This window comes from Chaetura pelagica, unplaced genomic scaffold, assembly GCF_000747805.2.
Source record: "Chaetura pelagica isolate M959 unplaced genomic scaffold, ChaPel_1.0 scaffold101, whole genome shotgun sequence".
NCBI classification, from domain to species: domain Eukaryota; kingdom Metazoa; phylum Chordata; class Aves; order Apodiformes; family Apodidae; genus Chaetura; species Chaetura pelagica.
The window spans coordinates 7,418,937-7,433,694 of NW_009952564.1; the positions used below are offsets into that span (position 1 = coordinate 7,418,937).

The 14,758-nt window shown below is 47.9% G+C and overlaps 1 protein-coding gene across 1 annotated transcript in view; it reads right to left on the minus strand.

Annotated features, from left to right (window-relative positions):
- Positions 1–14,758, minus strand: part of SIDT1 (SID1 transmembrane family, member 1) — a 36,993-nt gene that overhangs the window by 9,442 nt on the left and 12,793 nt on the right. Inside the window, exons 6-16 of the mRNA XM_009993423.1 lie at positions 13,139–13,222; positions 12,427–12,520; positions 10,869–10,940; positions 10,410–10,503; positions 8,676–8,719; positions 4,974–5,045; positions 3,452–3,600; positions 2,402–2,475; positions 1,812–1,878; positions 1,058–1,131; positions 358–481 (exon numbers count right to left, since the gene is read on the minus strand). Of these exons, the coding sequence (XP_009991725.1) occupies positions 358–481; positions 1,058–1,131; positions 1,812–1,878; positions 2,402–2,475; positions 3,452–3,600; positions 4,974–5,045; positions 8,676–8,719; positions 10,410–10,503; positions 10,869–10,940; positions 12,427–12,520; positions 13,139–13,222 (948 nt within the window). The remainder of the gene's footprint in view (positions 1–357; positions 482–1,057; positions 1,132–1,811; positions 1,879–2,401; positions 2,476–3,451; positions 3,601–4,973; positions 5,046–8,675; positions 8,720–10,409; positions 10,504–10,868; positions 10,941–12,426; positions 12,521–13,138; positions 13,223–14,758) is intronic.

A 14,758-nucleotide genomic window follows, 5' to 3' on the forward strand; every position in this document is an offset into this window, starting at 1 on the left:
AAAGTAAATCTTGGTAAGTCCTCACTCAAAACAAAAGTATCTCAGTACCTTCCTGCTGTCCCAGATCCTCCACAGTGAGTACTGAAGGAAGAGCCACAGCCACTAGAATTGTTCTTCTACTCATCTCCTTGTCTCCACAAGCCCAGGGTGGGTCACCACAGCAGTGTGGACACACTGTAAGCAGCCAAGTGCTGTGGTGTGCCAGAACATGAGCGTCCCGCTTAGACCCATTTTCAGGGGAGGAAAAAAAGAAGAAGGTGCAGTCCTCCAGCAAGGAAGGCAAATGAAAAGCCCGTGTGTACCACTCTGTTTTTCAAGTTCTCCTTGCACTCAGCCCCATGCAACCACACTTCCTACCAGAGTATAAATATCCTTCATCTCCATGGCCCGGCGGTGCAGGATGTCCCTGCGCAGCACAATGAGGAGGAAAAGAAAGCCCAGCAGCATGTGGCCCACGTTGCTGAGGATGTTGTTGAAGGCACTGCAGGGAAAAAGGTTGAAGACAAAAGCTGCACAGCAGCAGGAAGCTGAACCCTGGGCCACAATAAGATGAATCCAACTCGCTCCCCTACCACCCCTGTCCAGCTTGGCAGCTGCCAAACACCTGCCAGTTTTACACCCCAGGTAACAATTTTACATTGAGTAGTTCAATTGTCCCAGTGGATTTAACACTTCCTCTGCAAGATTACCAGCTCTGGGCTTTTTTTGCTCTCCCACATTAGTTCAGTGGAATGCTGCACTGAAAAGACCAATCTGAACTTCTCTGCAGAGCTGCTGCTCCTTGGATACAAGTGAAAGTGTCCAACAGAGCAGGGGAGCACCTCGTTGCTGTGCTGTAGGTTTGCTAGGGGAAGCCAGGTGCCCATGTTCCTGGGTGCATGTCTCTCACTGCAACAGAGAGCCACTGCTGAGCAAAACAGAGAGCTCAAAGTCCTCAATGCTCAGTGGTCTTATTGACACAGTTACTGAGAGCCTGGCAAGGACAAAACCCTCCCCGGGCACAGGACAGACACTCAGGAGGCATAAGACAATGACAGTGACCACAGGGCTCACTCACCTCAGCACCCCAAGGGGATGGGCACACAGAAAGTTGTAGTAGCAGATGTCCTGATTGCCCGTCACATTCACTACCTGAACAGAGAGGAGGTGGGAGACCAAATGTTAGCAAATCCTCCCTGTTTTGGGGGGACAGACACTGCATGCACACAAGGTGTACCAGGACACAGCCTAGCTCTAACACCAGCACTGGGGAGTACTGACATCTGCAAACAAAGCTTCTAGGGGTGAACAAGACGTTGCCATAGGCCACAAACCTGGCAACAGTCTTCAGAGGAAACATCTGATGTGCTCTGAACCCCATCACTAATAGACCTGCTTGCAGATACTTGAACAACAGCACAATAGCAAGGGTGGGATAGGGAGAATAGAGGGGTGTGGGGGGGAAATAAAAAAATCACTCATATCACAGCAAACCCTACTTGCTTTTAGTTGTCTTTGAGATAACAGCACATTCCTCCTGTCTCTAAAAATGAAACAGGGCCCAAATGAACATCAGATGAGCAGGAAAACAGCTGCACTCCCACCTCCTGAGCAAAAATAGCAGAACTGCAAGCTCAGCAAGCCAAGCCAGTAGCAACACAACTCATTATGCAGAGAGAGCAGCTAAGGTAAACTACCCCTCAGACAGAGCAGGATTCCTGGCTGATCCTTAGTTTCACTGTGATCAGCATCCTCACACCATGCAATCTCAGAGCAAGTCTGAAGGCAAGAGTACCCCAGCCCAGGGGACAGCCACCCAGAGCCCAACGCACCGTCTGGTAAGTGATGACCAGCTGGATGACTGGCAAGGCATAAAACACTGCAATGGTGATGATGTTCCTGCAGAGAAGAGACAGTAGCAACAATTACACACGCCAAAAGAATGGGTGCACACCCAGGGCAGAGCCCCACAGTTTTTGTAGAGGAATGTGTACACCTTGGTGCCTAAGGCCACGAACTTAGCTGGAGCTTTATACCTCTGGTTATGATCTCAGGATCTCCTGAAGCAGAAGGCAAACATGCTAATGCAAACCAAACAGGAGGCAAATGCTAAGGGCACAAGAGAAACCAGGATGTGGACCACAAGTGTTTGAGTGCTAGTTTTGCCTTTTCCAGCACATCAGTTGTTAGAGCAATTGTGAAAACTAGAATCCATTTTCAGGACCATGTATGCACTGGTCCACAAATATCCTTATTTGAGGTGTATGAGATCTGCAGTTACTGGTGGGAGCAGGGTCAGAACATGTAACAGGATGGCTCAAAGAATATTCTCAGGTTTAATGTGTGGTTTAGAAGAAGAGCAGATTCCATGACCAAAGACTGGGTTCAGAGCTTGGGCCTTACCAGTTTGTCTTTTCCTTACCAGAAATAGATTTTGTATTTTTTGCTGACAATCCTTCGGTCCTTCCTGGACAAGTCTGATAGATAGAGGAACACCTAAAACATTAAATGGGTGGGGAAAGAGGGAATAAAACAGAAAACAACCAATGAAGACTACAGAAGCCAGTAGAAGACCTGGATGTATTTGGAAAATATGCAGCCTGGTGCTGTTTGGGCCATTTTTTGCACAGTAAGCTCATTGTGTGCCTTGATTCTAAGAAGAATGAGTTCTGCAAAACCCTCTGACCTCCTGGAATAACTCTTACCACATGGAGCAGTGCAGGGTGAAAAAAGGAGGCAGTTTGAGAGCTACTCACTTAAAGTCCCTCTGTACATCCTCTGCAGTTACACTGCTAGTACCAGAGAACTACCTACTATTGCACATTATTTTCTCCCTATGCTGTTCCACCTCCTTGGACCTTATAGGACATTCCTGGGCTTCCTCCTCTTTTCTTCCTCCTCTTTAGCCTTGAGGAGACTCAGGGGGGACCTTATCACTCTCTACAACTACCTGAAGGGAGGCTGTAGTCAGCTAGGGGTCAGGCTCTTCTCCCAGGAAACTAGTGACAGGATGAGAAGGCAAGGCCTGAAGCTGCACCAGGGGAGGTTTAGGTTGGATAGAGCACTTCCTCAGGGTGACTAAACATTGGAATGGTCTTTCCAGGGAGGTGGTGGAGGCACCATCCCTGGAGGTGTTCAAGGAAAGGTTGGATGTGGCACTTAGTGCCATGGTCTAGCTGATGTGGTGGTGTTAGGTCATAGGCTGGACTTGATGATCTTAAAGGTCTTTTCCAGCCTTGGTGATTCTGTGATTCTCCAAAGTCCCAAATACATTCTGATTTTCCATATTAAATCACTCATTTCAGCAGCAGGAAAACTTTCCAGTCTCTGAAGAAAGTGCTAAGAAGCACGTTTGGTTTTGCTAGATCAGATACACCCAGAAGGGAAGCAGCAACTTAAGAACCCTGACAAGTGATTACTGCTGGGTCCTGGCCTGGAAGTCTCCACAGCCCAGCATCACAACCAGCCATACCTTGGTGCGGATGACGTTCTTATCACTTTCAATCTCTGGCATGGTGTCAAAGTCACTCTCCTCCTCCACAGAGCTGTCTGTGTCAGAACCAGCCGGTGGCCCACGCTCAGGGGTAGACAACTGCTGACCACCACTGGAGCTGGATTCGTCTGGAGCAGAGAGAAGGAAATAGGCAGGGTAAAGTCTAAATCCCTCTGTGCCAACAAGAAAGCTGCCCCAGACAGCAGCAGCTGCCTGCTGGGACAAGTTGATAAGGCCATTTCAGGGAATAAGTTCTTCTATGACCACAAACCTCCCTAAAGTTTCAGGAACCAGCTAGGAGCACTTTCAAGGACTATCTTGCCTCCTCTGCAGCATGTTTGGTTTTGCCCTGCATTTATTATATTACTTTTAAACTCTTAACATTTTCTACTCTTTACTAGCCTGGGCTCTGAAATCTGGAAGGCTGAGACAAGCCAGAAAGCTCTAGTGAAAGCAGCAGACTGTTCAAGCTAACCTATTTAATTTCCTGATTTTATATAAGCTTTACATATAAGCTTTTCTAAAAATACTGCAGCACAAAAGATGAAGTCAGTTTTTCAAAGCTGCCAGAGCATCAGCTCAGCTCCCATTGCATGCACAGTACAGGCCACCTGCAGGTCATCAGGACCTGCCTGCTCTTCCCACTGACTGGCCAAGCTCCCAGCCAGCCCATTGTCTATACTGACATGAGCAGAACACAAGTTTCTTCCACCTTTCCCAAATGCTCTTAAAGCATTTCCTTGACAGTCAAGGGAGGGGTGGTACTGAAAGCCTCAGCTCTATTCCAGGACTTAATTCTGGGTTTTTTTTCCAAGCCTCACGAAGCATCAGTGTTTCCTCATCAGATGTTCAGAAGTATCACATCTTCACACTCTGAGCTGTTCAGTAACAGTCCTTCCACAGAAGAGAAACCTCTTGTAAGGAGACTAAGAAACACTCTGGCAAAGGAAGGCACTTCCCATTATGTCAGGTTTGCAGGACCCTTAGGAGTGTTTTTTCTCTGTGCTGCCAGCATGACATTATTTCTCCCCTAATGAAACTTCTGAACTGCAGGAAGCTCTGACTCTGCCTTGCCTTGAGGCACACAATCCTTTGGCCTTGCAGTGAAAGGCATGCTTTGGTCTGAAGCATGATGACCTAGGAACAGACCCAGTAGAAGCTTGGTTGAAAGGGGGACCTTTGTCAGTCCCTGCTCACCCTCCTGCCTAAAGCAGCACTGTGATCAACACTTTTCAGATGATTGTGGTTTCCTCTAGCTGGGACATGACCACTTCCAATGACAGACACTCACTGGGCATCTCCTCCAGAGATCTGCCACCTTTTTGGTGTAGATTTTTTTCCCCTACAGTGTAGCCTGAACTCACATTACCCCCTTCCCCCCTCAAGTATTTTCTAAAGCAACTTGCAGCTTCATCCCCTTCCAGCTTTAAAGCACCTCAAAGTGCCTTCTCCCACCCAGACAGAACCCTTCCCATGCCCTCAGTTTTTAAAGATACTGTACCAATAGCACCATAGCTGCTTCCCTCAGGGGTGCTGGCTGTGATGGGGTGTGACGACGTCATCATCCCAGATCCTGTAATAGACACAGGCCCAAGAGGACAGTTAGTTTTACAGCAGCGCTTCAAAGCACATCTCCAAGGTGAAAACAAACAGCCTGAAGAGCTGGAGGGGCTGGGAGAAGCAGCACTGCTCCAAGCAGGTGGCATTCTCTCTCTAGAGCATTCTATGCAAACAGGAAACCCTTGCTTTGCAACATGAAGCAAACCCTTTCCTTTCAGAAAGTTCCAGTTTGACTCACAAAACCATGAGCCTCCCTCCATGTTCACTGTAAAGATCACATTATGAAGCTGCAAGCCTTGGCATATTCAGAGCACCCTTCTAAGCTGCAAATTCTTCTCCTTCCCCTCACAAACCAATCTACTACCTCCAGTTATCCCTGGAAAAGTCACAGCCAGCCTTTGGCAAGACAGCAGCTACATAGTTTTAACCAAACAAGAAGAAAACAAAAAATGCTCCATCCAAAAAGTGGTCATGAATTTGAGGGAAAAGCCTATGAGGGCTTGGAAGTCGCTGCCTCCCAGCCACACATCTGAAGCCAGGAGGGCCAACACCTCCCAGTCAGGCTGCAGGAGGACTTTCCCCTGCTGCCATCACATTCCCTCTTTTTGCCTCTCTGGTGGGGATCAGCTGCTGAACTGGCAGCAGACAGACATGGCAGGAAACACAGCCAGCTGAACACCCTCACTGAAGGGTCAAACACCCATGTCCCCAGAAGGGAGGGAAGGAAGAGCAGCAGGAGCAGGACCACGTCTTGCAGTGATGGTGAAGAGTGAGACAGGTCCAGTGGCTTGTAGAGCTTCACCCTTGCAACAACATTTTGTGGCCAGTCAGAAGCCAAGGGACACAGGACATGGGACAGCATTTAAAGCCAATCAACCTGGCAACGGCCTGGGCTTCCCAAGATGCACCTCTGGCTTCCTATTATCTGATCTATGCCAAACTGACAGGTACAGGCAGACTCCTCTTTCCAGCTGGCAATCATGAGGACTTCTGTAACACCTTGCATAGGAGCAAGTGTAAAGAACCCCAGAACTTGTCCCTCCCTGAACCCAGTTCCTAGGCAGGGGAGCACCCACACAGCGATGACAGTTGATGTTTCAAATCCAAATTACTGCTTTCCTTTGACACACTCACTGTGCTTGTTGGGCTGTGGGCTAAGGCTTGGTCTCCAATTCAGGTCCTCTACCCTCCTGCCCCATCCCTCTTGATGGGGCAATGAACAGCTCGACGAAGCTGTACAACAGAAGTGGACAACATGGCATGGATTGAGCACCAGAGGAAAAGTCTCTGGCACACCAAAGGCCCCCACATGACAGCTCTTCAGCCTGGAGCTAGAGTTAGCAGGATGTTGTGGTAGGTTGCTGCAGGAATAAGACCCACCTCCTACTTGTCACCCACTGAGCAACCCTTTGCTCTCGTGGCAGTTTTTCCTGTTGCTCTCAAGTGACCTGTCAGCCTTCTCTCCCAAGTAACCAAGGGAAGGTTTACATCTGGACAAATCAGAGAAGCCAGGGAGAAGAGTTGCTCTGCCCTGTCTGTGGCAGCTGCTTCAGACCCAGCTCACCCACTAATCTCAGTCCCACTTCCCAGCGTGCAAGTGAGTCAGGAAAGCAAATGTACCACATGAGGTGTGGTTCCTCCAGATATTGCCTCCACCAGATGGTGATGATTTGGAATGGGACATGTCCCACAGGATTAGAAAAAAAAAAAAAGTTAACCACAGAAGCCAGGCATAAGAGAGGTGACAGGAACAAAGGGGCACATGGAGTTGCAGGATATTTGAAGACAATGGGTAGAGACAGATTGCTTAGCACCCCCATCCACACCTTCTTTGTGGGGAAAGGAAAAGTGAATGATGGAGAAGGCAAGATGCAGTAGTACTCTGGAAGAAGAGGCATTCCAGTGAGTGGGAAAAGGAAAAAAATAATTAAGAGAAAGTCAGCATGCCCTGGGTGATCTAGAGGACAGGGAAGACACTAGGTACCATCTAACAGACATCAGTCATAGACACCCCCTGAAGAGACACAACAGAGAACAGCACATGGGTAGGACATGGTTGCTCCCTAGGGGAAAGGACATGGCTGTGACATGCAGTGCCAGGCACATGAAGGTGAAATAGAGCAAGAGGGAAAGGGCAGCTCACAGGAGGAACTGGTGCCTCTGGGAGGAAAGTTGTAAATTGTGAAGAAACTGCAGTGCTCTGTCCTTTCACAGGGATACTGTTCAGCTCCCTGTCCAGGAGCCCAGTCCTCTGTCCTCCAGGTCTGTGCTGACCACAGCATCTGTGCCCTACAGCTTCTAAGGGAGCTTCCCAAGTATCAGAATCTAACTTCCATTTCTCACCAGGGCAGCTTGAACAGCAGCTTCCTAGCTACCTTCAGCACTTGTACCCTAAGCTGCAGCAGCACTCCCTGGAGCTTCTGGTCTCATCCAGCTGAGACTATGGCTTCTTGCCTTAGACAGTGATCCCCTGTCACCAACCTGGAGCTCTTCCAGGGCCTTGGCCAGGTCTCTTCAGCTTTCCCAGACTCCCCAACACACAAGCCCTTCCCATTCCTCCAGTGCTCTAAGACCTCCTATTTTCTCATAGATGGATTCATCCCAAACGACTTAAGTTTAGAATATTTTTAAGCACATTAAGAATATTTTTTTATTTTTACAGTCCCCTGTTTATTTGGTTGTGAAGAAAACCTTTCATACACATTCCACACACAAGGATGCTTGTGTGGATCTCAGTGGCTGAAGAAGCAACTCCTGAGAAGCCAAATACTCCCAAGACCTTGGCAGAAATACTCCAGTGCTGAACCTCTAAGCACAGATCAGTTATACTAGTATGCTTATCTGGTGGTACATAGCACACCAGAGAGAGTGAAGGAGATCAGAAAAGGGAACACACCAGGAACCTTCCAATGCTGCCATAACACAACGTGCTCCTTTTTACCAGGAGAGAGGTATAAACGATGATGCCTTTATCCTCAGACCAATGCTTTGAACTACTTTGCAGGCACTAAATATTTAAACAAAATTAAAGTGTCTCCCACACTTCTCCAGAAAGCAGAAATTCCCAGTGTCCCCCCCCATCCACATAACAAAATTTTCCATTTTTCACTGGTAGCCTCTGAGCTGCAGCTGTTTTTATAATGCAAAAAATCTGCAGTACGAATCCAACACCAAAGTAAATAACACAAACACCACTACCTGTGTTAGTCATTCATTCACTTGGTTTTCTGCAACTCCCATTTAAAAACAAATTAAAATTTCATTCAAGTTAAAAAGCCAAGCAGAAGAAATCTTAAAGCAAAAGAGCTGACAAACCTGAAGCGCCTTGTTTAGAAATTAACAGACCTGGCAGCAGGAATATTATCCTGTAGCCAGGCCTAGCCAAGCCTTATTTTTCCTCCACCCCTCTAAAAACCAGCTCCTCAGAGCAGGGCTCAGGACTTGGAGAACCTGCTTCAAACACCCTCTGTTATGAGGTCAGAAAGGAAGCTCTAACATCTTGCATTGGCATCAGAAACTATGATGCAGGAAGGAAGACCTGAAGGAACAGAAGGTACTTGACTCACAGCCTGTCTGTCTCTTGCTTGGTCAGGGACCTGTGCTACTCCCTAAAATCTGTCACGCAACAGAAAAGAGACCTTACCATCCTCAGGACTCAGTCTCCCAGCTGCAGCCTTCCTCTGAACCCTGAAAAGGAACAGACAGCACTCATAAGGTAGCCAACAAACCCCATCAGCTGCCACCCAGGACAGGATTATCTAGGACACTAATAGGTAAATATGGTGCAAGCTTTAAAAAAACAAACAAAAAACCTCAAGAAAAATAAGCCACAAAAAAACCAACCAAACACAAAAACCACCACCACCAAATGAAAGATGCTGTTTGGACTAGAGAGGGCCCAGCCATGACTGATTTCCAAAGCAACAGAAGTTTCTTCTTACCCCCTCGACTATCCAAACAAAGCAGGTCAACCAGTTACACAACCATCCCATCCTACACTGCTCAACATGTTGGAAGTGACTCTCAGATCACCTTCCTAAACAAAACTTCCTCAGACAAGGGACTGAACACACAGGAATCTGCTGAAACGGCAGCAGGAGCTAGAGGTGCACATCAGCATGATGATTAAGAAGTCAGTACCACCTTCCTCAATGCAGGTGTTGAGCAGGGAAGGGTAAGAAAGAAACATGCCCACAACAAAGAAAAAATAACAGAAAAAGTGTACACACACCCTTAAGTAATTTCATTGAATTGCTCCAATGAACCGTTATTAGTGTACACACACACACATTTCATTGAATTGCTCCAATGAACCGTTATTTCCCTGGCGAGTCTGGAAGTTGAACTGTGCCCCCATCTTGAAATGCTTCTCTTTCAGAGCACCAGACCTTTAAGATCCCCTCTTCTGAAGCAGCTGAAAACTCCTTGCCACACTCAGCCCAAGGAGCTGGCTGACAAGCGCGCTTCCCACAAAACCAGCCTGCTGCTTGCTAAAAGCTTCCCACTGCTCTTCCCACGCCAACTCCATAGGCCAAGGAAGTGTGTTGAAAAGGCCTCCCTCCTCTCAAGCTTCCATACCTTGGACAAATTACTCACTTAACCACTGTCACTGCCTGTCCAAGCAACAGAGATGGGTCCCACAAACTCCACCGTGCCACATCTTAAAAGCAGCTGCCTGATACCCCACCAAGGCTCTCACCCTGTGCTAGCAGTCACCTACCCTGCAGGGGCAAATCTCACCTCCATTTTAGGCTGCTGTCCCCTTCCTGCCTCTCCAGTCTTGCTCTCATTCAAGAGGACTTCAAAGTCACTTCCAGTGAGCAACAGGAATCTCCAGGAGGGATCTTCCCTGAGCTGGGAATACTTTTTTCCCCAAGAGCAACCTGGCATGGTAGCTGTTCACCTCAGATGTAGGTATTTCCCCCAACATGAGCCCAGGCATCAAGGTCTGAAGCAAGGGAGGCAGGTCAGGAAGGAAATCAGCACTCTGGACTCCAAGGACATACTTCTGTCACTGCCACTTATTGCAGTACTTGGTTCAGCACTCTGTAGTACCTTGGTTCCCCAATGCTCTAGCACCCCACATCCCAGACTGGCCCCATTCCAATTCCCACCCACCACCCACTGTCCTCATGTAAGGAAACTCAGGATAGAGGCATTTCAAAACCCAGAGGGCAGAGCCTTAGGTTTTCATCATTGCCATGATCCCCACATTAGAGGAAGAGAGGGTTTCTGGCTGATGGCCAGTAGAAGCCCACTGACTACTCATGGACTTCTTTGGCTGCCCTGCTTGCAAACTCACTCACCTCAAATGCACTTTAGGGGGAGGCATCTCCAAGGATGATGAGAACCAGATGGGCTGTTCTGTGAAACTCACCTGATGTAGTGCACGAAAGCAACCACCACTGAACCCAGGTAAAAGGAAAGGAAGCTCAGGAAGCTGAAGAACATGGCCTGGACATAAACAGACTCTGAGGAAAAAGAAAGCATCTGTCAGCTCACAGAGCAGGGACAGCTCCTCTCAGAGCCAGCATTCCTGTCCTGCTCTTCCCAACACCACCTGGTGACAATGTCCAGCCCAAAAGAGCCCTTCAAAACCCATCTGCTTGCTTCAAGATGGATCACTTTAAGGTGTTGCAGGGTCCCCTCTCATTTCTTTACCCCCAGTGCCAGCTGGTGAGCCTGTGAGACCACCCTGTGCCACACAGCACTTCCTGGAGCGACCAGGGCTCCACTTATCTTTGACTCTTTTGCTGGTGCTTTCTGTACCCTTCCATCTATGCAGAAGTGCCAAATTTCCCCAAAAGGTTGCATAGTTCTGCCCAAAGACACTGACTTTTAATAGAGGGCACAATTGTCACTTGAAGGTTCTTCGTCCGCTGCAGATTCCAGGTACGGTTGACGTTTCCTGTGAAAAGCAAAGAGTACAGCAAACGTAAAAAAGATCAAATAGTAATGATCTCTGGTCCTGACCTCAGTTATCTGTACTTTCAAAAACACCAGAGTCTGGCTTTTCACTATAACCTGTGTATGGTTTTGCCCTAAGCCTCTCAGACCTGCCAGAACACCACCTTTTCCATAAGTTTCCCCTCCTTATTCACAACCTGCATTTTCAGACCAGAAATCCCTGCTTGAGCCTCCCATACACTCAACATAGAATGGTTTGGGTTGGAAGGGACCTTAAAGATCATCTACATCTAAGCCCCCTGCATGGGCAGGGACACCTCCCACTAGATCAGGTTGCTCCAAGCCCCATCCAACTTGGCCTTGAACACTTCCAGGGAGGGAGCAGCCACAACTTCCCTGAACAACCTGCCCCAGCATCTCACTGCCACCAGAGTGAAGGATTTATTCCTAATGTCTAACCTAAATCTCCCCTCTTTCAGCTTAAAGACCTTACACCCTGTCCTATCACCCTTGCAGAAAGTCCCTCCCCAGCCTTTCTCAAGTCTGGATGCGCAAATCTCAAGGGCATCTCATCTCCTATTCATCTAGTCCCAAAAAAGGCAGTTTCACTCACTACAGATACTGGGACATGATTTTTTACTTTGGCCCAAGCTCTGCTGGCAAAACGCATCTGTGCAGGATGCCATGCTTGCAACTTGTTAAGTTTCAGCAGGGCTTGGCACACCCTGCCAATACAGCTCTCTGAGACAAGACACTCAGAAGGTGACAATTCTTTTTTCTGGGGCCAGAAATTGAATGTGATGGGGAGTAGGGGGCATCAGGGCTGTTGGGGGAGCCCAGTATATCTGGTTGCAGTCTTGCTTCTCTGACCCAGAGGAAGGCATCCAGCTTTAAGGAATGTCCCAACTCCAGTTCCAGCCACCACGAGTGATGAAGGCTTTACTTTTACCACTGCCCAGGAAGTGGACACAGTGTTTTCTGTCTGGGAAAGGAACTAGAACAAGTCCCTTGTAAAATTATTCCCCCCAGATTAGTAGTTTTTTCCTGTTTCACCAACTCCAGGGCTACCATAGATCCCAAGACAGCAGGGAGATGATGTTCTCTGCAGGAACTGCTGTCTGGGCCTCAATGCAGGCAGGAGGATAACACAGCAGTAGTGGGAAAAAAAAATAAATCACAAACCAAAGCACAAAAAACCACCCCACCCAACCCAAAACAACAACAAAGCTGTAAGCAGCATTGTTTGAATGTCTCTAGAATTTCTCAAGACACCAGTGACTCCTCTGAAAAGCACACAACCTCAACAAGCCAAGTGCTGTACTCACCTACCCAACAGTATCATATTTATACATCACTCTTCCTAACAGCTACCTGGTAAGACAGAGCTATATGACTACCCTGTGCCATCCCACAGGGAGTTCTGAAAAGAGTCCCCCAGCTCCATCACTCAGATGCTGCAGCCAAATCCACCTCCCAGAACAACTTACCACGAATGGATGAAGGCACCGAACCTCCACAGGCATAATCCTCTGGCTTGATGACAAACACAACAAAGAATTGCTCACCTGGGAAGTCCTTTCTCTGCATGGGAGAACAGAAGAAGACAGAACCCATGAGAATTGAAGCAGTCTCTCCCTCCAATGCAAAGCATGATCTCCACAGGGTCAGAGATCATGTTTTAGTTGCCACACAGCCACCAGAGGTAGAGACACCTGCCAATTCTGGGCAGAGTTTAACTTCTGGGGATGCTCCCCTCATCCTTTAAGCTGACTGAGTTCATGAGTAAGCAGAACATGCAGTACAGCAGAACCCTAGTACAAGCAAACCAATGATAACACATTTATTTTTTATTTAAAGTAGTGCAAACCATTCACCTGAGCTCTGCTCATGAAAAGGCCCTCCTGCCACCGTTCAGCGGTAGGAGAACGAAGGTTTGAACAGAAGACACCTGACTGACCTGGCTGCAGCCACTCTGACCTAGAACCTCAGCACCCAGGATGTAACACCCCTATCTAAGCAAGCATAAGTAAGGTTTTGTAGTAAGAGGCAACACAGCTTCTTCCACTTACACCAGCTGATCTAATCAAAACAAAGAACCAACAAAATAAAAGTAGGCATGCACAAGACAAGCCTCTGAGAAAAGCCCAACACTAGCACAGGAAAAAATAAATGAATTAAAAATTAAAACCACTGTCTCACCTGCACAGTTATAGCTGCCTGCTTTGTCATAGACTGGTAAACACCGTTGAACTCCACATTGTGGTCCAGGTCATACACTGGGCACTAAACCAGACACAATTAAGGGTTAAACCAGGCACAAAATAACCAAGATAATTTTGTACAGAGGCAGCGGAAGAACAGCAGTGAAGAACATCTGCTTGGGGTGACAAAGGGAACAAAATAATCAGACCCATTCAACAGTTAGAAAAGCTGTTCTGAATACATCAGTTTCAGCCTCCACTCATTGATCTCAGCATTCTCTCAAGAGGGCTGTAGTTTCATCCCAGGAAGGGATTCAGGCAGACTGATCACTCCACCATTCCCACAGAGCAGTGCATACACTCAGCTGCACAATGTGCCACAGGCTTTGCAGTTCCATATTATATGCCAAGTGCTTGTCCTCATTTTACCATTTCCCACCACTCTCAGTACCTTACAGGCTGAAAATCACCTGTCAGTCTTCCTCCTGCCCATCTACCATTCAAATACAGGGACCTGAGCAGGAGTTGATGTTACCCATTTCTCTCTTCACCCCAAGTACTAAAGGCACCTGCCAGGACTTCAGCAAACGCATCTTGCACATCTGTCACCTTCTCACTGCTCCTACTCTGCAGGTCCCTGCATCATTCAAGGAGGTGGGAAAGGAGGAGAAACATGGGGCTATTTCCCAGCTGGGAGCTACAGCCAACCTCCATGGCAAGGAACAACTGCTGTCCCTTTCCCAGGAAAGGGGATGAGTAAGGATAGAGAAAGGAAGTAAAATTGGAAAGGAGAGACCTCATGTCAGGGGAAAGCCAAGAGAACAGCACTGTCCCCTCCCTCAGCCACCAGCATCCCATTCAACACCACTCCATCTAGAGAGAGACCCATGTTGCAAGACACTGTTAAACCTCACAAGGGGAACATGAATTATTTGCAACAAAAACGTCTGCATGAGCTGCTTCCACTCTGCCTTTGCCTCCTTCCTACAGGATTTCCATTCCTCTTTCATAGAATCACATAACAGTAGGGGTTGTGACCCTCAGTTCAAGAAGGACAGGGAACTGCTTGAAAAAGTCCAGCACAGAGTCACAAGGATGATGGAGTGGAACATCTCCCTGATGAGGAAAGGCTGAGGGAGCTGGGTCTCTTTAGCTTGTAGAAGAGGAGACTGAGGGGTGACCTCATCAGTGTTTACAAATATGTAAGGGGTGAGTGTCAGGAAGATGGAGTTAGGCTTTTCTCAGTGATGACCAGCGATAGGACAAGGGGTAATGGATGCAAACTGGAGCATAGGAGGCTTCATGTGAATATCAGGAAGAACTTTACTGTGAGAGTGACAGAGCCCTGGGACAGGCTGCCCAGAGAGGTTGTGTAGTCTCCTTCACTGGAGACATTCAAACCAACCTGGACACATTCCTATGTGATGTGCTCTGGATGACCCTGCTCTGGCAGGGGGGTTGGACTAGATGATCTTTTGAGGTCCCTTCCAAACCCTGTGATTCTGTGATTCTGTTGGAAGGGACCTCCCCTTCACCACCACAACACTAGGGTGAAGTCCTTCCTAGGGCTTTTCTCTCTGGGCACAGAACCCCTCTCAGGAGGACACCAAGGTTCAGC